Source organism: Corvus hawaiiensis, chromosome 2 (genome assembly GCF_020740725.1).
Source record: "Corvus hawaiiensis isolate bCorHaw1 chromosome 2, bCorHaw1.pri.cur, whole genome shotgun sequence".
Classification (NCBI taxonomy): Eukaryota; Metazoa; Chordata; class Aves; order Passeriformes; family Corvidae; genus Corvus; species Corvus hawaiiensis.
The window spans coordinates 29966066-29989350 of NC_063214.1; the positions used below are offsets into that span (position 1 = coordinate 29966066).

Here is a 23285-nt window from a genome sequence, read left to right on the forward strand (position 1 = left end):
CTTCAGTGATTAGAGAGGCCCTATAAATACCCAAATTTTGAATGCCTGGAGTGCCTGTAGAACCAGCACGGCTTTGGGAAAGGGCAACATAAATGATCAGGATTACTGCTAGTTTCCCTGTAAGGGACAAATGAATTGTCTAGTATTGGACAGGTTGTTCTAAGAGGCAGCTGGGATGAGGAAGAAGAAGGAAAGAAACGTGATAGAGACCAATAAAAGCTGAATGGTTTGGAGAACAGCTGCAGCAGTTTAAGTCCAGCAAAGGTTTTCCAGCCTCTGCAGCTGCTGGTGAAGCTGGAGTGATGAAGGTTGCACTTCTGGTAGCAGTTCACTTCCAGCTGTGCCTTCCAGGCCTCCCTCCAGCACAGGTCAGGGAAGGCAGCTGGAAGCAGCCACTCAAGACTACAGACAAGTTTCAGAGCCTGAGCCTTGCTTTTGGATGTTATTCTAATGAATGCAGCAACTCCATCTGTTGATAAAGCAGTTTCCAGAGGAACTTAAATAAGTGAATAGGATACACTATAGAATATTTAGGGAAACATTTCTTTTCCTCCAGAACGTGGGCCACAGTGCAACTTCATCACTTCATAAATGGCACTTCAAAGCAGAAGAGGAGCATAGTGAAAGTAGTCAAAAAATGGCTTTAACAGAAGAGACTGAAATTGTTAAGGAGATGAGTTTTACTTAAATAGCTTTCTGAGAAAAGTCAGTATGGAAGAGTATGTGCTGCATGTTAAGACATGTTTCAAAAGTATGGACCATAGTTTTTCAAAGATTGTGGTCAAGATTTGCAATAACTGGCAGCTAATGTGAATACTTTAAACTTTTTATCTATAAAGCCCAAACCAGAGTTCTTGACACCTGGCCTGTTTGTTTCCAGACTGCTCACTAATCAATGCAAAAATATTCCAGAACAGTTCCTCTCCTCCCTCCTACCCCACAAGACAGAGGATTTCTGAGGAAGGGCTTGTAACTCCAGGGAAAACAAACAAACAAACAGACCTCACTCTGCTCAGTTGTCAGACACCCTTGGCATTCATCACAGCAGCCCAACACACAGTTCATGTTAGAAATCTTCTGAGTTACACAGTTTATGAAACATCTGAGGAATAGTCTATATCTGCTTTCAGAAGGAAACAGCCAGACTGCAAAAAAATGCACATGACAAGTTGCAAATGACATAACTCAAATAGTGCACGTTTATTCTGAACGGTATTTCTAAAGAGTTTGAGAAAAACAAAAACATGCTCCTGATGTACAACAAGGGCAATGATATAGATTAAAAATGGACCATCTTATTGTAAAGAATTTGCTCCCCCTGCAACTTAACTTGTAACATTGAGAATGCATCTGTAAACTGCATACAGCATACCTTTCACTAAATCTTAACTCAAGAGACCAGGGGTGGTCTTAGCCAAATTAATCAGGAAGCAGTTGCAGATTCAAAAGAAACATCCAAGTCAGCAAACACTTTACAAAACACAGACATTGTGCATAGCAGCTGACCCTGGATTACAACATGAGGGAGAATAAAACAATTTGGGGGATCAAATTTTTACTAGACACAGGGCACCATCAAGATTGAACAAAATATCACGTAGGTTTGTTTCAATCGTAACAGTATGTCATATTTAGTTGGCAGGTTTAACCATTAGCTGCATCATGTAAACTCAGCCAGTTTCTGTATACACAAAATACATTCTCTCCCTTCCCCCTCCCAAAAATGAGGGATCTCTCTCTTCTGGATGATTCCTTTTCTCCTGTACCATGGTTTTCTCAAGTAGGAGTCCTTTTGCAGGTAACATCTTCGTACTTCAACCGATGTATGACAAAGCCAGTTGCAGAGATTCAGGAATAACTTGTATATACACAATTTACACTCTAAAGCTGTTAATCACATACATTTTTCTTGCTAGATCTTCATCCACAACAGGAAGTGCTGGTGGGGTTTTCTTTCCCCACTGAAACTCCCAACTTTTTAAAAATTTAGTTGTTCATACACCGTTATTTTCAAGCTAGAAGGATGTCCTCCTGCAGCAACAACCAAAGTAACTGAAGTTCTCTGCAGTAAGCCCATACTTCACACAATTTCAGTGTCTCTGGCTAACAGCACTAAGACACAGCACTCTCCTCCCTCACTCAGCACAACTGACAGACTAATAAAATACAACTGTTTGTCATCCAGAACTACAGACCTTCACTTGCCCTTATCCATGTACAGGGAACACAGTTTTCGTAAGATTCAGATTAAACCTCGTATTCAAGATTCAACAACTGTTTTCCAGGATTAATAGCCTGGGAAAAGGAGTCTTAGATTTATTCTCTCTTCCACCTCCTACAAAACATTTTATCAGAGGTTACAATGAGGCAGGTCTGCTGTGGAATAGGAGCTTTAAGAATTGTTCTCATGGATACATTCATAGAACGATGGCAGCCCAAAGCAAAAAGAGACAGAAACAAAAGTTAATCCAAGTAAGTTCAGACATCAGACTTGTACTTTTAAACCTGAAGAAAAACTGTCTGTGAAACACACTGATTTGTGGAAGCCTACGACAACAGCAAGTCCTAAGAGTTCATATCCCCACACCCATCTACCCAACCCAAACACTTACCACTTAGTTCTAGAAGAATGAAGAGCACTTTGCTTGGCACCAGAGGCAGCTATGGTCTGAGTTACAGCTGTGCTGCACGAACATCCTCAAATACAATACTATCTCTCTCCCTCCACATACTTCTCTTGGTTTGGTCTACAGATGGCCAGGGAAACTATGTTGGCATATGGCAAGCTAATTGTGCTTCGATACATCCCCTTCTAGAAAGATGCTGGACTGCCAACATAACCACCATGAGCAGGTCCTAGCTGTACTGAAAACAAGCTTTTGTCAGAACTAGGCTGCCTCTGGCCAAGGGAACCGTTTGCATCTTTCTAGCCAGAGTCTGCCACCGAGTGTTGCAAACACAGGTGCTCGCCACCTGCCCGTCTCCAAGACTCCATTAGTGCAAACCCAGCAAATTAAGTAGCCATTTTCCAGCACAGGTCTGTCAAGATGCACTCCAACAAATGCTACAGACCTCTGTGAAAGAAGGAGTAGTTGTGTAGCAGCTCATATAGTCACCCCTTGGGTATCAAAGACCACATAATGTGCAGCGAGGGGTGCCATCCCTTGCCTCACCACAACTTCCATCTTGGAATCCTTGGTTCCCAAGTCACCCTCTAATGACTGGACAGCACCTACTAACCAGATGTATGCTGCAATGCACACGAAAGGTTGGAGGCTTTCAGAGCGGAAGAATTCAAGATGCAGATCTAAACTTTAAAAAACAAACAGGAAAAGAATACAGTTCAGCATCTACATGGGGGATGGGGCAGGTTGGTGTTGTCTCAGCTCAGTGCACTTTCCCAGGTGCTTGGAGAAGAGTCCAAGCTCAAGTTGGTATTTATATTGGCATACATAAAATTGCTGGCAACAGTGCCTAGAAAGGAGCACTGGTATTCACGCAAACAAAGCATGAAAGGACGCAAAGCAGAGCTTAGTACAGTTTACTGTAGCCTCAAAGTTACAGTACTAGGAAGAAGCCAGTCAGCCTATTTTCCAAACCCATAAAATGCTCTAATATATGCTGCTTTCTCCGGTGCTCCACAAACACCCTCTCACCAGAGGAGAACTGCATTATCACTACTGAACGGGGGAGGGGGAAAATAATCTTCAAAGGAGCAAAACCACGCAGTTCTTCACCACCTCCTCCCGAAGGAGCACATAAACACAGCAAGTCAAGCCAACCCCAAGCAAATCCAGGAGACCCCTGCAAAGCTATGTGATTAGGGTCAGATTCACGTCTGCCTTCATAGCCTTGCTGCCTGGTTTCCTCAACCCTTACCTCTGTCACCACAGATTCAGTAGCTGTAACTGATTTGTCTGGAGACAGGAGCTTGCCTTATGTCATCAAAGCTGGTAAGGTGGTCACAATCACTTTTTCCATCCCAACAACATAGACAAACTAATTCTCAATGAGCCCTGCAGAATTTCACCCATTTTTAAAGCAAGGGTCTTGCCTCAGGATTCATATTTTTACAAGGTTATTCTTGCCAACACCAGATCTAGCTCTTACTCTGGCAAAAGTCTGCTGGGAGTTGGGTAAATGAAAATAAGAAAAAACGAAGACCACTCTAAATCCTCCTCTCAGTCAGTTAAGAAGTGTAGCACCAGCTTGGGTGAGGAGTATTTAAAAAAAGCATTCAAAAAGATCAGCCCAGGCAGAGTGAAAAGGTATGGTAAAGTAGCCCACCCTTCTCAGCAAAAGATGGAGGAAAAAGCCATACTCAAAAATATTGGGAAGAACTAAATATACTTTTTTGAGGTGGGGGGATTAAGAGGAAGAGTGGGAAGTACTGAAGTAGCATCCAAAGGTTGGGGGAGATTAAAGTACCCTGTAGGTTATAAAAAACACAATAATGTAGGGGTCAAAGGGCAAGATACCGCTTTGCCTTTTCCCCCCGCATTGGATTTACATTCTGCTTACTGAAAGAATAATTCTGAAGGAAACTTGTCATCAGGATAACCTGCTCAAGCTCTCCACACCTCAAACTTAAAAGAGATCTGCACACCTTTTCCCACCCCAACAGAAAACAAAAACAAAAGAACACCCCCTACCCCCAAATAAACACCAGAAAGGAGAGCTCAAAAAAAAAAAATCCAAAACCAACCAAAACCCAACCCCAAACATGATTGGACAATCCTTGGAAGAAGCATTACATTTTGTTGGAGAGAGGTCAAGAAAAAAAAATGAAGATGAAGGGGTGGAGTAAAAAAAAAACCCAAAACAAAAAACCAACCAACCAAAAAAAAAATCAAGAGGCCTCTCTTTCCTTATTTGGCGACAAGCAAGTGCAAGAAAGTGTCCGCTGGGGTTTTGTTCAGTTGTCGGTCTTTTGCACATCTGCGTTCTGGCCGAGACAAGGGGCTTTGAGGTTTTTCTGCAGCACGTGAGCATCTGCTGGCTCTATCCTCTTGTAGTAGTTCTTCTTCGTCTCAATGATCTCAAAGCCAAACTTTCTGTAGAAGTCAATTGCAGATTCATTGCTGATCTGGACATGCCTGGACAGAAAAGGGGATAGAGAGACAGGGGTCAGTGCTCTGCCACCATACTCCCGGTCAAAGACAAGAAACACAGCTATCTAGATAGAGACAGGAACAGTGGTGTAAATCCAGGACTGGAACTGTTGGTCTTCCCAATTCAGTTCTGGGCTAACACTCAGCCCCTGGATGGCCCCTGGCAGTCAGTAGTAGTAAATGTTTCCCCTCAGTAAAACTCTTTAAAGGAACACAAAACAGCAGAGAAACTCTGAAGCATTACTACCTTAGTAATTTCAATTTCTCTTAATCCTAATAAAGCAATATGACAGATATTTTGTGGAAATATGTAGCAGAGTTTCACTGTAAAGCCAACTTTAACTTCCTGTAATAACATTTTGCAGATGACCGGAAGAGATGTCTCAGCGATGATCCCAACACACTGTAACATATAACTGGCAATGGTGTTTGATATGATTTTAACAACTTGCTCTACTCTAACTACTCCTCTCTCCCCACAAAAAGCTGTAGTATCAAAAAGCCCCATGGAATTACAAAGCCCTTTTTCCTTGTATTTACTTCTCCTAGAGTTTTACAGATTTTGCTAGCGTGTTTCAAGGTTTCCAAAACAAACAGCCATCAGTTCTTTATCCTAAGTGACCAGGACATTTATTTGCACAAGTTTCACTAAAAAAAAAAAGAAAAAGAAAAGAAAAAATAAGAAAGAGAGAAAAGAAAGAAAAATGTTTGGCTCAACAAAAGGCATTCATTAAACACTCCGAAAATTCAGTGGACACTGCACAAGTTCATGAATCACTTTGTCATGACAACATGCTGCATAACCATAGAACCAAAGTAACTGTGGAAGCAACAGCAGAACAAAACAAAAGATCTTAGTGTTAAGCCCAATATGCACCAAAAAGCTAAAAGGGAACTTTATTACAATGACAAATTTAGGCACCGATATCAAATTCGGTGCTAAGCTGCATAATATGTTTGGATAGAAGACGCACAAGTAATTAAATCAATGGGCCGCTAAAAGAACTTCAGCCCAATTTTGGGGCCTATTTATTGTCATGCCAGAATCCTTAGTCTGGGAAGTGTAAAGAAGGATTATGAAGGATTTGGGGGTTTTTTTGCATTAGAACTAGCAAACAGTTCCTTCACTGTGCACAAAGTAATGTGCAAAAGCAAAAAGGAAAGCCCCTGTCCCATTAGCATAAGAGAGAGCTCATTACCACTTCTCCAGAGGCAGGAGAATGGGAATACGAGCCAAAAGCAGTTTTACTCAGACACCCCTTTAAAACACATTCCTCTTACAGAGATGGCACAAAGCAACAGTAGAGGACGTGGAAGAGTTCGCACCTCCGTGGCAGAAATGGACTAAGTTTGAGGAGAAAGTCCCTCCATTTATAGTGATATCAGTGTATGAAACACTCCTCATGAAGCATCTTCAACAGTCTTGGAAAGTATTCAGGATGTCGTTCTGTGGCAGTGTAAGTCCATCCAAGCTGTAGCTGCTGTGGGCCTATCCCTAGCAGCACATCATGCTTGCACTGGTGTGATGGCCAAGGCAGTGATGGACAAGAAGTTGGCTCAGAGAAGCGATCTGGCCAAAAACTGCATCAGCTCACTTGGTAACCACACAGACACCAATGCGCAGGAAAAAGCAGAAGTGCGAAACCAGCAGCAAAGCATAGTTTTGGCTTTTATGGATTTCAGATTCTGTTTCCAGGGGGACTATTGGGGTGACTGTCCTCCACCCCGTGCTTGTTCTTGTCTGCATCATGCCAAGTGCTTACGCAGACATGCAGCTGATTTAAAAAAAAAACCCAACGAAACAAAGCACAAGAAAACCACCCCCAACCCCCAAAAACACACTAAAGCGCAAAAACAACACCCAGAAACAAAACTGAAAACAGCTTCCCCAGCTGGGTCAGGGCACTGGTCTAGTTTATTGCGCACAAACAGCTGACCTGGCAGTGTGCAATAATGGGAATAGCAGTTGGGCCTTATTAGTGAATGTAAACTTTGAGTGTTTGCGAACATCTCTGATATTCTAACCCACAGAGTGCTGTCATAAAAGACAGAAAGCAAATGCATCAAAACTCGCAATATTTCCCATTCTGAAGACCACCTTGTATGATAAAAATAAAATCCTTTCTAAAAAGGTTTTTTTTGTCTTACAGTGTAATTTTGCTCTAGAATGTAATTTTCTAACTAAACTACTTTCAAATTCAGCAAATCCGCAGAACCCTTTCTAAAGCAAGCATGCTTTTGGTATTCTCAGAATTACACAACAAGCACAGAATATGACCCCTGGCTTTCCTGCTAGTACTTACAAGATGTTCCTTGACCCCACTAAAATATACACTAAACCCACACTTGGATCTCCATCCCTTTGCTCCCACATCTACCTCTATCATCTCTCAAAAATGCATGAGTGCAACTCATTTACTTACAGATAGATGTTGTCAAAAGTGCCATCTTTTTCACAGATGTTTAAGACATGATTCAACATTTTAGTTCCTGCCAAAAGATAAAGAGATACTTAAGAAAACTGGAAGGGCACAATTAAGTCTATACTTAGCAAGGTACTTCCTTGAGGAAAGGCAGGTTAACTGTAGGTAGACTAAAATGATAAGAGTGTGAAAACTAGGAAAGGCAAATAAAACATGATGTGTAAGTATTTCCTTCTCTCTCTCTGGCTGCTCATAAACCTTAATTTATTGTTTCTTTGAAGAAGAAATAAAAATCACAAACAGCCCAGAAGCATATGTATAAATCAGCTTATTTCAATACTAGTTTCATGGTCTCAAACTCACCTCAAAATACAGCCAAAACATTGTATAAAGCATTAAGGACACTGGTAAGCTTTTCTACTAAAGACCTAGTAAAATAATTTAAAATAAAGTTATGTTTTCAATCCAGTTTGTCAAAGCAAACAGGTTACTCTAAGGTCTTGATTAATCTGTCCTATGGGTTTGCAAAGTGGAGCAAAGAACTAAATGCAGTATAGACAAAAAGCAGGTACTACCCCAGAGCAGCAATAATCAGTAGTGATAAAGACAAAAGAAAGAGAAAACCCCTACATTTAGAAGAGTGAAGGGAGAAGCCAATGAAGGAATGTTGTGTTCTACATAAGTAGAACTTGCATACTGGCTACATATCACTGACAAATAATTTCATATCTCTCTGCAATGATTTTCACATCCACAGAAGAAGAGTCTTTACATCACAGGATGATAATATGATTAAGATTAAAGTAATCCGAAATCCTGAATTAAAAAATACTACTACAAAAAGCTCATTTCTGAAAGGCAGGGAAAAATGAGCACACGATAAATACTACTCTTTTCCCCCGGTCCCTTCCAAAGAAATCAGTAGTCTAAAGTGCACTAACTTGGTTAAAAATCTGAAAGAGCATTTGGAAAGCTGGACAGCAATCTGGTTTCTCTGATGACTTAGATACAAAAGAAGACCCTCCTTACCTATTCCTAGCCTTCGGTAGGGTGCCAGGCATCCGAGTGTCATGATGTACAGTCTCTTCTGGTTCTGGGAGTGATCCACCCTACAACACACTGCTCCCACTGCAATATCATTGAAATAGGCTGCCAGGGAGGGAAACAAAGGTTTATCAGTAACAAGTCTCAAACTACACATACAGATCTTTCATTTACACCCGGTATCTTCCTTCCTCCCTCCCTCCCCTCTTACTAATTCTCCTATCCAGATAAAATAACACACATTGTGGATTCGCATTTGGAATGAAGTTACCAGGGCTGCTTTGACACAGTGGTTGCTTATTACTGCTCACACCAACCAGCAATGACATCAGGAGGTAAGCTGGCAGTGCACAACTGTTTTCTTCTTGAACAGAAAACATGCCTGTTCCCAGTGGGATGTAATCTGTTTAGAACACAGACCCTCTGTGGCTTTTTTGATGCTCCCAAACAGTTACTTTTCATTATGTAGAACAACTAAATAGAAGGAGCTGCTATTCAAAACCATGATGGATAGCAATGATGACCACTTCTGCCACCACAGCCCACAATTACTGGCAAGAACATTTGTACCTAATTTGGCAAGTTCGCCAACCTCCAGTACATCCTTGTAGAACTTGTCATTGTAGCTGACAGGAAAAATGACCTGGTTTAGCCTCTTCAGCTGCTTAATGTTGTGTGGCGTCACATCTCCCAGCTCGATCCGGCTACTGGAACAAATCAAAACATGCTTAACATCTGACATACGGCAACATTTTTAAGGACACCAAAAATTAATTATTTTGTTTATGCTTAGAGAACTGTCTCACCTAATACTCAGTTCAATACATATTTGAACTGCCACATCCAACCCATACAATCAAGTTTAATGCTGGTTTAAGTCCCAAACCTAGTTTTTTCAGTCAGTTCTGCACAGTCAGAAGTTTCTCAGGCCACACTAAACACTAATGTACCACAGTATTTGTGTGGTTTTACTGGGTGGGAGACAGGAGAGCACGGATCTCTGCAGAAGTATTAGCTTTAACTTTATCCCATTCACTTCCCCTCTGATCATCAAGATCACAAGGAAAAAAAATGAAAAACCCCAAAGAAAATATGGGGGGAACAGGAAGCTAGAACAGAGACCAAGGAAATTAAGTCCTTATCCATGCTTCAAAGACAGCCTCAATTTTACCACCTATCAATATAAAGCTTATGCTTAGACAAAGTAATTACTAGACATCTGTCTCTAAAAACCAACAGTACTGTGTGCAACAAATGTATTAAGCCTGTTACTATGCAAGTGTGCCCTTCTCAAGGTGATATCTGCATCTACTAAAATTATCTACAATTATCTATCTACAATTGTCACTGAAATCTTTCTTCCTGCTGAGAGCAGAATCACACTGAATTGTACTGAGAAGCAGACCAAGCTCCTCTCTTTCCTAAGACTACCTTCCTGAAAGAAACACTATATACACAGAAGCAAATCTAAAAAAAAAAGAAAAATAAATTTTAAAAGAAAGGTATTAGTTGCCCTTGGGCGAGTGCAAGCAGTTTTAACAAGGACTACAAGAATGAAAAATAAAAAAGACCAAGATAATCAAAATCTTTTCCCAAATGGTCACCAGGATATGTAGGCAGGTACAAAGCCAGTGCACACACAATTCTAGGTTCATACCAGCCCTGTTTTACTGAATACATATAGGCAACCAGATTGTTTTCTGCCCAAACAGCAGTAAAGACACTGTTTGCCTTTTTGAAAAAAAGTCTAACTGTTTTCAAAGAAGCAGCTTTCTAAAATCCTTGTACATCAAGCTTGAAGTTCATTCTAGTAATATGCAGCAGCTGCTTTCCATCTCCAATGTCTCTTGTGCCTAGGCAGCTTGTTTTTTCAGCTAGGCTAATGCCTAGGACACAACAGCACAGGTTAATTTAAATAATACAGTGACACAAAGATGATACAATAACCAAAAACTTTTTTTCCAAGAACTCTACCAAGCAATGCAGAGTATAATCTGTCTCTGCTTTACTAACTGACCTTGATCATACATAAAAAACCCTCTTAAATGACACCCTCCAGATACCGGTTTTAGTTGTCAGTACCAATGATAAATACGTAATACTGTCTAGGCATTGTACTGAAGCCTGCAAAACTATCAGAAGAAACTACAGAAATGGAGCCTTTCACTTTTACTTCAAGAACCATAAATCTTCACCCACTTTCTCCTTTTCTTTTACAGCAAAGAATTAAGTCTTCAGTTTTGCATAGATACCAAGGCTTACCATTGCCCACTCCCCAGTATAACCCAGACCAGACAATCTCCCAAGTGAGCCCTACAGAAGCTAAACAATTTGTAAGTCAGGCCTACCTTTTAGAGGACCACTAAGCATCAAGGGACTATTGATGATTTTGTAATTCTCCATCAGATTAGTATGTTCCAGTTACTACTTCGAATTAATGGATGCTTTTTACATATCAACATTGCTCACTCCAAAGTCAAACCTTTTGACACATGTTGGCCAAAGAGATAAAAAAGCTCTCTGATGTCAAGCATCTCATGTCAGTATGAGTTCTTGCAAATAGTTCCAGGCAGCTCTTCACCTATCTTCCCCCCACCACACTGCACACATCCATCTTTTTTCTCCCTCATTGCAAGGTCAATTGCCAAGAGACAAATCCCTGTCCCTGTAGTTTGCCCCTCAGCTCTGCCCAGTGGTACAGCAATCTCCTGAGAGACATCTCACTACATGGACAGTGTGTTCTCCAACAGTGATTTCAGGAATGACAGAAGAAGCAAAAGACTCCATATTCTTTCATCTCATCCATGTCAAGATACCCAGGCATTCTAGAGTCAAACCCAAGAGGATATATTTCTAAAGTTTATAGCTAAAAACCACTACATTCTGCTGAAATAATCTCTTTTCTGTGAGTCCTACCATAACCAACCCTTTGTCTCACAGCCTTTTCAATCTTCTAGATCACTTTTGCTCTCAAGACTCCTTTCTTCATGTATGGCCATTTATGCAAGTCCCTTTGAGAATTATATTCCAACATAAAGTTAAATCCCAAGCTAATAAGGACGATGTTCTCACACTCCAAAAGTACTCCCAGTGCAAAGCATGCAGTCAAAGTTATTAGATGGTGGAGAAACTGTAGTATTGTTTTATGCCCAACTTGGTACAACTGCTCAGCCTAGCACGGCGGGGCTTCTTCAGGCTCACAGAAGGCAAGTTTTGATCCTGGCCAGCAGTGCTGCTACCTTTTCCTCACAAAGGGCAGAAACAGAACTGTGGCATGTGGGCTCTTGGGTATATTTGTGTCTGTGAAAGAGTTTTGCTAGAGTAGGGCGCCTCAGTAATCTTGTACTAGGAGGGAAGAGAAGACTGGAGAGCCTCTTTTGCTGCAGTCTGCATGAGAGTAGAAACCAAAGGGAGCAGGTCTCAACTGCCCAGTTAGGTCAGATGAGCTGCAGTGCAGGAGGTCAGAAAGGGAAGAGACAAACCTCACACTCAGTCACTGAAAGCCTAGACCTCTTCTCCAAATAACACTATATTAACCTTGGTGACACAAAAAAAGTATCAGTAGTTCTAAGCTTCAGTAGATCAGCAGTGCTAGCATGATGAACTCACAGCAAAGTTGTTATGCAGCATGTCTCCTTTTGAGCAAAAATACCTGACACAGCCCATCACCAGGTAGTGTCTTCTAGTATGATTTTAAAATTGATTAGTTACTAATCAAACAGATCAGGCATTAGAAGACAATCATTATGAAATATTTATGATGACAGTTCAACAGGAGAAAAATATATTACCACAGGCAGCCAGGACAAGATGGCTAAGAAAGGGAACATGGCCAGAAGATGGCCCATCACCAAGAAGGTTTCAGACAGAGAATAAATAAATAAACGCAGAAGCAGAGTCTAAGGCTGGTAGCTGCTGAGCCAAGACATCACCTCTGAGGCTGGCATCAGGCCAGAGAAATGAGCTCTCTTAGTAGATGGCTGAAAGGCACTTGCTGACACATTTCCTTGAGCCCCTGGACTTCCTCCCTCTATCCCCCACCACTTGCCACATTCACTGCTGCCTCCTGCCATCTCCTGCTGCCTCCTGCCATCTCCTGCTGCCTGTCTCCTGCACTCTGTCACTACCTGGTTTGTCCTTGCAAGAATTGCACCAGGAACAGTACTTTACCCTGGAGAATAATATGAAAGAGGTTTGAGAAACACTGCAGGAAGCATAAATCAATACACTAAATATATCTGTTTAAATAGTGTGTACTCAAACCATAAATTACTTTAATGTATAGCACTACCTGATTAAATCAGCACCACATCTATTATGCACAAAACCATTTAATATGTAAATTAAATAAGAACATGGAAACGAAGACCCACATAATGAGAATTCATCATTTTGCCTGAGTACAGTACGGCAAAAGTGCCACTGGGGCCTTGAGTAAAATCATGGGAAAACTGGCACTGCTGCCCAAAGCAGCAGTCTTGCTGTCCCCAGGCCACTCATTTCCATCCTCTTGCTGGCACAAAGGTTTGTGCAACAATGTGGTGAACCAACACCAATTAAAACTAACCTAGACAAAAAAAAGAAAAGTTTAGTTTTAACCCACATCAGTCCCCTGACTGGGTTCACCACACAAGTCCTCTGCCACCATAAAGAAGTGAAAAAAGGTTGCCATAGGCAGAACTAATTGGTTCTTGAGCAGAAGTGCCAGCTCATCCCAGTTTAAACTGGAAGTACAGTGCAAGAGGAGCACAGGGATGTAGATTATCCAGTACATCTGTGAACACAGTGTAGAGATACTGTGCTACACTTTATCATTCACAGAACAATATGCACTTTGATCCTAAGGACTTAAAAAAACTACTCCAAATAGCCAAGACAAAGCACCTGTATGTAACAAAGGACTCAAAATTATCACTCCCTTCTTTTCACCAGAGTAAAGCAAGCAGCTTTGTGCAGTCTTTTTTTTTTCTTTTTTTTTTTTAAGTTTGTTTTTAACAGCTGCTTACAACTAGACCTGCTTCCTCAAGTTACATCTCAGCCAAATCAGTAACTTAAGTAAGATTTTTATGTCAGCTAAGGTCTGACTAGGCCAGTCCTGTGCATTTCAACTCAGTAGAGGGTGTACCAGAAATACTTATCTTCGGCTGTTGCAAAGAAAAAAATTAAATTATGAGCTCAAATTAGCATATGAGAGAACATAAAGATGTGCAAAGAACCTGAAGTGCCCAGAAGGAAAATGCCCTTCCATAACAGATTATTTGACTCTATGATGCCACTAATATTCCTAAGAAGATCCACATTTACCGCTGGCACCCTACAGCTCAAATGGCACTCCATGGAGGATGCAATAGTCAGCTCAGGTGTACTCCATCTCAGATGTCAAAGTTTCTGGGACAAGTCAGTCACCCCACCCCAAGAAATTGTTTTTAGCATAGAAGAATGAGGGACTCTCGGCTTATCAGGTCAGGCCTCTTACTACCACAGTGTTCTACAAATTCATACACTTTCCTCAATGGAATACCAGCCTTCTGAATCCAGCTGAATGCCTTCCATTGTAAGGCTGTTCCCAAGTTACCATTACTCTCAGTTAGTTATTCCAGTGTACTCAAATCTACCTCTATGCTGTCTGGAGATGATGGGTACCACTGCACAGGCCTTTTCAGAGTTATCATGATCTCTTCATACCTTTCTTCTAATTAAAGCCAAGCTCCTGGCTTCTTCCTGTAAGACTGGCTCTTAATTTCTACTATTGTCACACTACCTCTTCCTTACATTCCTTCTGATTAAAGTTGATTTTCCTTAAACATGGCTAACCAAAACTGATTACAGCAGCCCAAATACTATTGTCGTATACAATGGCATTAAGTTTTTCCTGTCACTACTGGAAGCATTTTCCTAACATATCCTAGGACTATGTTTGCATTTTTCACAACTGCTACATTCCATGACTTGGTTACTGGGGAAAAAACACTTGGAGATTTCACTAGTAAAGGGAACCGGTTCCTGGGGCATGGGCTGCTATCTGTTAAAAGTGCACAGCAACACTGCCCAGCGATGTAAGAGCGGAAGCGAAGAGTGATCCGCCAAATCCTAACAGAAGTGTGACTTTAGTGAGGTGACATGCACCAGTTCCTGAAACTGGATGCATGCCCAGAACACTGACAGTAACACTCCTGCTCTTGCATGCCAGCGTCCTATGATCCTCTAGGCATTGGCTAGAAAAAGCCTCACACGTTTTGTGGGACCAAATGCAATCTAGTTAGTCCTGCTGCAGTTGTTTTGCTCTGCTTGCAGCTTACAGGGCTGGGTTTTCAACAGTCTATTTTTCCTACAATGTCTTACATCGATACTGGTGGAATTAACACAGGCTACACGAGATACTAGTGTTACTTATGCTAAGACTGCTTTTTGCTGCTCAACATTTACCAAAGGAGAACTGCTATACAGAATGACAGCTCAAGAGGCAGCCAATTTCCAGTTACAGTTCAAGAAGAAACACAAATTCATTCCCTACGAATACCAAGTGTCGAACACTACTTTAGAACCAACATCAGGAAGAAAAAGGGCGAATTTCAAGTTTCTTAATGCTGTAAGAATCTCAGTCTCATTCAACTTTAAATAGTGCAAGTCTCTCCCCAGAGGGATGTGCCTGACTGAAACAGATCTCCGTGTAACTGATAGCTGGGCTCAGGCTTATTGAAGGCATCTGGCAGGCTAAATTTAGCAGAGCTGTATCTGAAACTTGCAAAACTTACTGAGGAGTAAGTCAGGAGAGGCAGCATGGAGAAATGGGCCCTAACAAATTAAGAGGGCTTCAGAGAAGGTTTGTCACCTGCTAAGCGGCCAGCTAGCTTTATTGCTTCTATTTTGGCTTCCAAGTCAAAGCAGGAGTCTAGACAGGATAATCCACTCATAAAAAAAAAACCAAACCAGAACTATGAAGGCCATAGACCTAAAGGGTGTGGCTCTGCTTAGATTCTACTCCAAGGCCAAAAGACCCTCTCTAGTGTTTTGGGGTCTGGGGCTGCTGAAGTTTTTTTGACTGGTTTATTTTTGTTCGGTTGTTTGGGTTTTTTTTTTAATAGATGAGCTGTCTTGCTAGGCACACAAGTTAGTCTAGCTCTTGTGGGCAGATCAGTATGTTTTCAATTATCTCAAAGATCTGTGGGCTGCATATCTACTCTGCTTCACTTGTCAGAAAATCAGAAGGATAAGTACAAACGTAGCATGCAAAAAGTCTTACCAATTTGCTCTGAGACCCCTGATTTCCTTTAGTCCTGCTTACTACTGAAAACATATATTGCACGACACCTGATACCCTGCTGGAGGATACTCCCAGTTCTAGCCTGCAGAAGGGCACAGTGATGTACAGAAGAAAATGAAGCAATTTTAGAATCAGAATTAACAGAAGACTTCATTCAAGACTTTCAAGTCTATTGGATCTCCCTGTGAACAGGTTTCAATGTCATGCATCACAATTCCCCAAGATGTACATCAGACCCTAGTTACCTCTCCCTTTATCATTAAAAAAAAGGAAAAAAAATACACAGCACATTACAGCCAAGTTTCTTCATTATATCTGGATATCATACAATTTACTCTGCTTCAACCTAGAAAACCTGACCACATTCAAAAGACTGGCCAGTCTTCACATGAAAGAAGTAAAATCATGCTATAATAACTTCACAGTTTTTCCAGCTGAAACACGTCCTAGATCTCAAATCTCCAAGTGAAAAATAAACTTTCTCAAGAAAATTATAAGCTATCCCATTCTGCAGATGGATACAAAGAGCAGGAACCACTATGACCAGCTGACAGAATTTTCAAACTCTAAAATATCAGAAATAAATGTAGCTGGTCTAGAACAGAAAAGCAGACACGTACATCACTTAGTTGTCCATAACACTCTGCTGCTCCAGAGCACCTCACAAGGTTAAGGCCTAAATATTTCATCAGCCTATCCCAGGTACATCAATATCAGGTGAAAGAGGAAACACTTTGTCTGCAATCATATAGCAGATAAAGAGCTGCCAGAAATCTGCTGCTCTAACCACTTTTCCTTATTAGTCAAGTAAGCTCACAAGAACATTGATTTTGATCCATGATTGCTAAACAGAAGTACTTCACTATTTTGAAACAACTTCCCTCAAAATTAGTTTTGTGCCTCCACTAACTATATCCTGAGACCCCTTATAGATTACTGCCCCTTTCCATACCCTCTGTGTCCCCAGATCTAACAATTATAACCCTTACCTGCCTCCCAGAAGATCATGACCCTTTGCTAATTAGTGTTTATGAAGTACCTGATGATCATCAGGTAAGAACAGAGGCTTACCTTCAAAATCAAAATAGAAGTGATACTTAAAAAGTACCTTATTTACATAAATACAGCTTGAGGGCACTTCTGGTACGTATACAGGTAACAAACTATGGAACTGACATATCAGGAGAAAATAATTTTTCTACTTCACACAAACTATTTCTATAGGGAACTGAAACACATTTCTTTACAAATGCCTTTGTCCATTAGAATAGTGAAAAAAAAGAAAAAGGCAGTTCATTACGGGTTTCCTACCTATACTTTGGATTTCAGTCCCAGAGTTGGGTTTTGTAAAGTGTTCAAATCACATATTATATTAATAACATGCTGTGAAAAAATAACTGAATGTGCTATCAGTTTTATGTGCCTACCTTAAAAACACTTCTAAGGCAACTATCGTTTTCCCCCTGTCCTTCTCCTAATTTTCACTAAGAATGAATTGTTCTCAAATGAAAACTTGTGCCAAAGATCTAAAAACAAATAAATCTCCTTTAACTGCAATTTTCAACTTAATTTGTGACCTTTACTGACAATTTTAAGTGCCATGTAGAGAAAACTTTCACAAGCCTTCAACTGCTGCCCAGGTCTCATCCCATACTCTCAGGAAAACATAAATACAATGCTCAGATGGTGGAAATCAGAACTTTTTTCAGGGTTAGAGATTCTAGTCTGCTAAGGGCCAAAAATCACATGGAGCCTCAAAGAGAAGAGAGAGAGGGAGAAGGAAGGCCAAGTGAGCTCAGGAAGTACATCATGCATGAAGATCTTACTATGAAGCACAGTATTTTCAATTAATTAAAGAAAGAAATACTCTGCCCCCCGGAAAATTTATATATCTTAATCTTAGTCACCTAGTGACAGTGTTGTGGAAATGGTTTTGGCTCTATTTTCAATAAAGCCTGAAGTATAATTTCCTTCTCATAATGAATTAATTCAGTATGCTTTGACACAAATACACAGTTACCCCATTTCAGTGCTGTGCTTCTCCGCTCTCAGGTCTTCAAGTCCAAGAGTCTCCAAGTAACCAGGTATTCTATGCACAGACTCTCTCTTTGCCCTGGCTTCCCCACCTCAAACTCCCTCCTGACAAACTTCTGCTGCTTTACAACTAACTCCCACATGGGTACTTCTTCCCTTGCCCTTTTTCAGCCAGGAGCAGAAAGGAATCCTGACATTGCCTGTCTCAGAGCAGGAGGGATGCAAGGAAGTACTGCACTTTTCTCTTATCAATTCCCAAACAAATATAAAGATCCAGCTTCTTATGTTCTTTCCTCCTCTGGATAAAAATATCTAGCACCTTCTCAGATTATTGGTTTGAACACTTCTAATGCTTGCCAAATGGGCAGGCTCTTCAAGTTCTGAATGATTTCCACTTGGATTAAAGTATTTTTCTGGCTCAACCATCATACATTATTCCCCATTTTAAAAGAGATTTAGTGTGGCAAAGGGGGATGCATCATTTCTTGTCCTCAGGAGATGGCAGCAGAGTCTGTGGCATTTGGTGATTAACTAAAGTTACTACATTTTTCACAGAAATGTCCCAAACTACCAAGCCACATCTACATGCAGAAAGAATTGAATGGTCAAACAGTACTCAAAACACAAGACTGGGTTCTAAAGTGCTTGTTAAATGGCTACAACCCCTCTGCTACCTTCCTACTCTCCCAATCCTTCCTACTTCATGGAATGTCTTAATCTGGTTATGGAATTAAACTCAAAGTGGTCAGAGTTCTAAATCAGGTTAAAGTACCTATAATAAACTGCACTGAGTTTTTTATAAACTCATTTAGAAGCTGTTAAGCCATTTGTAAGCTTGCATATAGGCAAGGTCTAAATTTACCATCCGTGAAAATAAATGCAGATTATAGCTCACACTCGGACATTTCTAGGTTCAGAAAAAGCCTAAAAATAAAGTGATTTTCAAGCTCAATTACCTTTTTCGTCCTGCCTCCAGTGCATATGACCATTCAGCAGTTTTCTCATAAACTTGGAACTTCCTCCCATATATGTTAAGCTTAGCACTGTGCCGAGCAAACGGAAACAATTCAGCAGCTCTGCACAAACTCTGTCATACTAACTCAGGAGAGAAAAAGCCCTCCCTGTTCTCCTCAGAAACATGCACATCTTCAGGACCTTGAAAGATTTACTCCGTGAATCCGGACAAAACAAGCAGAGGTGTCAGAGCTTACCCATGATGACTCCCCACTCTTTAAAAACAATAGTTATTTTTCTGTTATATTCAGTACTCCCCAGCTGTGATGTCTCTCCTACAAAGGTAGCCAGAACAGTATGTGCAAAGCCTTGGGGTTAGGAAGTTCTCTGGGGCAGCAGCTACCTGTTGTGTAGGATGTAGCCTGTAGGACTCTTGCACAGCAAGTCAGGACCCTTAGAAACTACAAAGCCTGAGAATTAGCTGCAAACATGTAAAAGTTGAGAGGCAATCTCCTAGGAGTGTCTTACCCAAAAGTAGTGCACACTTCTTTCTAAGGCTGGTTTAACACACAACACTCTACTCCCTGTTTCAATCAGTTTTCCATCACATGGCTCAACACGTGCTGCCGCATGACAATCTTCCAGGTGTTTCCCATCAAAACTGGAGAGGGATTTGGTCAATGTGCCAAAATAATACGTGCACAGGCACTGGGCCTTGCTTGTAACATGCACTACATGCTCCATGTATGTGACAAACCCGGTCACACAGTGGGTACATGCACGCAATGGAGCACACAGGTCCTGCATTAGCCTTGTGTAATGTGGATTTTTAGGGAAGGCCATCAGGGAAAGTCTGGATGCCTTATTCTCATAGGTTTCATCTGAACTGAAACAGCTCAGAAATGCACCCTTACTTGAAGATATGTCACAGACAGTAATCAGTAAATGTTTAAGAATCAATGCAAGATTTTCAGTTTTTTCTCCTTAAAATCAGCAGCATAACTGTAATAAAAACACAAGAACACTGAGCAACAAGTGAGTCAACACCATGAAAGCAGCAAAGTGCTCTATAAAAACAGCCAAATTACTGCAGACAGTAGAACCTGAGTACCTTCCACTGGTATTTTTCCTCATGCAAACACAGTTCTAAAATACATTTTCAAATTCAAGAACTAACAATAATAACATACAATAAATGAAAAAAGAAATTAATCTCTAGAGAATCACAAGGTTCACTAACAGAACAGTGAATTACCTGTTTTTCACGTCACATTTAAGAAAAAAAAGGAAACATAATGAGACTCTTAACTATTAAAATCATTCAGAAGGTGAAGATAGAGTGAACATAAAGCCAAGTCGCACAAAACCAGGTGGAAGCTAATGGCAGTTTCTAGTTCAGAAGCTGGTGTTTAACTCATCAAATAAGAGAAAACCCACAAAATTTTAAGCAGCTGAGAAAGCACAAGAATCTCCTGTTATTTCTGAAACCAGTGGTCCTAAGTAGAAGAGGTCACCTAACCTCAAACACCCTGATGACAGACACTACAACCTGCTATACATTATTAACACACATCCATGCGCTATTTCGAATTCAGAGAGTTAAGAAAGAAGGCTGCAAGCAACAAACGTTGACTACACAGTCTTTTAGATCTGAAGGTTCATGTCAATGAACTGGATAGTTTCTTTTTTAATTCTTTCTCTGCCAAAGTAGATTCTTCATAATTACAGCTGATAAAACATCAGCTGCTCTAAGGGTTTCCAAAATCACCTCTGCACTTTGTGGTGTGGGTTACAATGCAATGCATACATTCCCAGAAAAAAACAGTCAGATGGAGTCAGTTTGTTCAGAAGGACTTGTCCATAATTTTGGATTCAATACTGAAGAGAGACCAGATCCCTTCAAGCACATCAGTTTCTGTGTGCTTGGAGCTGAAGCTTTAGATCTATTTTTGGACCCATCTTTTGACAGTACTTGTACTTTAGGGATCTTCACCGATCTTTGTAACTTAAAAAACAATTTGGAATTGTTCCAAAGTACCCCTGTGTAATTTATACATTCCTTTTGAACTATTCTCTAGTCCTTTGAGTCTCATTGTATTTAAATGGGGTTATTTTTCAATTTGAGCTCTGTCGGCATATTTGCCTCCAACTGAATTTTTAGAGAACACCTGGATTCAATATGAGAATCTGAACAAGAATATGAATTTATTCTGCACCAGAACTTGCTGTGTGGTGCTAACAGTGCTTTGGCAAGACAGGAATATGCTGTTCTTCAAAGAGATGAAAGAGTACCATAAGAGCAAAAATACCAAGTACAGAACCCAAAGCAGTAAGTCCTGAAGTTGAACCAGTAATAAAGCTGCCTGTAAGTAAAAGTAAAGTAACAGAAATTAAGTTTGGTGCTCTGGAAGCAGAAGAGTGGTATGCAGGTTTTTTCTCTATATATTTTTATTTTTTAAAAAATGTTACAAGAAGTGAAAAAGTCCATGAAAGGAGAACTCCTCATCAGTGCAAGCAAAGCCAGGCTCAGTTCCTCGGGGAGCACCGCAGCACGGCAGACAGCTCTGGCCGTGCCCTGACAGGAGATCCCCACAGCTCCAGCCTGGCACGCCTAGGCCACTTCCCCACTCACACATCCAGGTCCCAGTAACCCTGTCCCACGACTGACATACAACCAAAGCAAGGCTAAGCAGTAGCAAACAGCAGAATGGTCAACAAAGGATAAAAGGAAACCCAGTTCCATCGGGAGCGCTGCAGAACAACGATCGCGTCAACTGCCACCTCATTTTGGCGGATCCGTGCTGCTGCTCTTCCCGCAAACTCCGCCGTCCTCATTACAAGGTGACTAAGAGTGGGGGTGCCCCGTTTTATGTAGGGTGGTGCAGGTGGATAAACGGTTGTCCAACAGCCCAAACACACCTATTTTACGTCAGCTGAGAGTCTGTTTATTTGCAATCATCCCTGAACCTCCTTCTACAGACACTTGCCAGCCCCTCACAATGTCTCAAGCTGCTTACATGTTGTAAGAGCCAGCTAAGAGTCTGTTATCAAGCAGTCTTGTATGACCTCACCCCTATTGCTAATAAGCTAAACCCCTTACCATTTCTTAGTAAAAGCTTAAGTGATTCAGCTTCCATTCACCCTGCCTTAAGCTGCCAAACTGGAAAAATAATACCCATCATTGCATAACACCAGTTCCAAGGGGACTGGTTTAATGCTCTTTTGAGAAACAGCTGGGGAAAGCTGCCTTTGTGCCTATGAAGAAACTGAGGCACAGAACTGGAACAATCACGTTTTGTGGAGCGCAAGCGATGCTGAAATTAATAAACATAAGGTGATTTAGCCAACACTGAAAAACCTGTCCCAAAGTGACCTGGACAAGGTCAGGCAGGTCATCTGACACCAAAGCACAACTGTGAGTGTAAAGGCCTCCACTCTCCTGTACAAAAACGGCACCTCATTGCCCCCACTGAGAAGGAAATCAGTGTTTTCAGCCAACCAGATTTGAAATCTCCAGTTTTCGGGAGACAGAGAGAAGCGAAGCCAGGCCCAAAGCAGCGGGTGTGCTACAGAAACATGACACAGAACACAGCTCGTTTGCCATCCATCCACACTGTACAGCCTCCTCGTAGCAATTAAAGACTTAAAAACCAACGAAAGTGCTAAGAGGATGTTACACACAATAGCACTGCAAAACCACACACATCCGAGGCTGGCAGCTTTTTCGCACAGAGCGAGCGGCGCTGCTTTGCTATCGCCAGACAAGGACCAGACAGGGGCGAGAGCCCGGCCAGCATCCCCCCCCCGCCCGCTCTGAAGATCGCCAGACCCCGCAGGGCGGGATCCCCCCGGAGCACGAGGAGCCGCCGCGTCCCGCCCGCTCCAGCGCGGGGCTGAGCGCGGAGAATCCTCGCTCCGGCGGCGGCACAACCGTGACGGTGCGGGAGCCCCCCGGGCAGCTCCTGCTTAACCCAAAGGGCTCCAGCGGTGGCACCGCCGGTTTTCTCGCCGAGAGAGCCTCCCCGGCATCCACCCGCCGCGGGCCCTGTCCTAGAGGGCGGGAGGGACGCAGCAACACCCCCGAGCTCAGAAGCGGCGGCACCGCCCGGCCCTCTCCCGCCCGCCGCGCCGCCCGGGCCCGCCCCGCTCCCCGCTCCGCTCCCGGGCAGCCTCAGCGGGCCCGGCCCGGGCCGAGCCCAGCACTCACCCCTTCATGGTGCGTCCGCGGCCTGCCCGGCGTCCGCACTGGCTGCGTCCAGGGCCCGGCGGTGCGGGTGCGGCTCCGGCCTCCCCGTGCTCAGCGCGGGCGGCTCAGTCTCCTCCTGATCCCGATCCTGATCCCGATCTTGATCTTGATCCCGCTCCCGCTCCACATGGGCCTCCGCCCGCCCCGCCCCGCCCCGTGACCCCTCACCTCACGCCGCGCGCGCGCCCCCGCCCCGCCCGCCATGACCC

General features: G+C 42.2%; 1 protein-coding gene across 3 annotated transcripts; it reads right to left on the minus strand.

Moving 5' to 3' along the window:
* Positions 1–1176: 1176 nt before the first annotated feature.
* Positions 1177–23224, minus strand: NAA50 (N-alpha-acetyltransferase 50, NatE catalytic subunit). Of its 3 annotated transcripts, none has more exons than XM_048294412.1 (5): positions 23038–23224; positions 9149–9282; positions 8564–8683; positions 7535–7601; positions 1177–5096 (listed from the first exon to the last, which is right to left on the minus strand). In XM_048294412.1, exons 1-5 carry the CDS (start codon positions 23043–23045, stop codon positions 4916–4918), a joined length of 510 nt encoding a protein of 169 aa, XP_048150369.1. In that variant the 5' UTR covers positions 23046–23224; the 3' UTR covers positions 1177–4915. The 3 variants fall into 3 exon arrangements, with proteins under 3 accessions (XP_048150369.1, XP_048150368.1, XP_048150367.1); XM_048294411.1 differs by having other exon boundaries at positions 9149–9285; XM_048294410.1 differs by lacking the exon at positions 23038–23224 and having other exon boundaries at positions 9149–9335.
* Positions 23225–23285: the final 61 nt, after the last annotated feature.

Coding starts and splice junctions, on each gene's coding strand:
- NAA50 (XM_048294410.1), bottom strand. CDS start 9,320: ATGTCAGATGTTAAGCATGTTTTGATTTGTTCCAGTAGCCGGATCGAG. Junction 7,602..8,563: donor CTACCGAAGGCTAGGAATAG/GTAAGGAGGGTC, acceptor ATCTTTTGGCAG/GAACTAAAATGTTGAATCAT. Junction 5,097..7,534: donor ACTTTTGACAACATCTATCT/GTAAGTAAATGA, acceptor TTTTCTGTCCAG/GCATGTCCAGATCAGCAATG.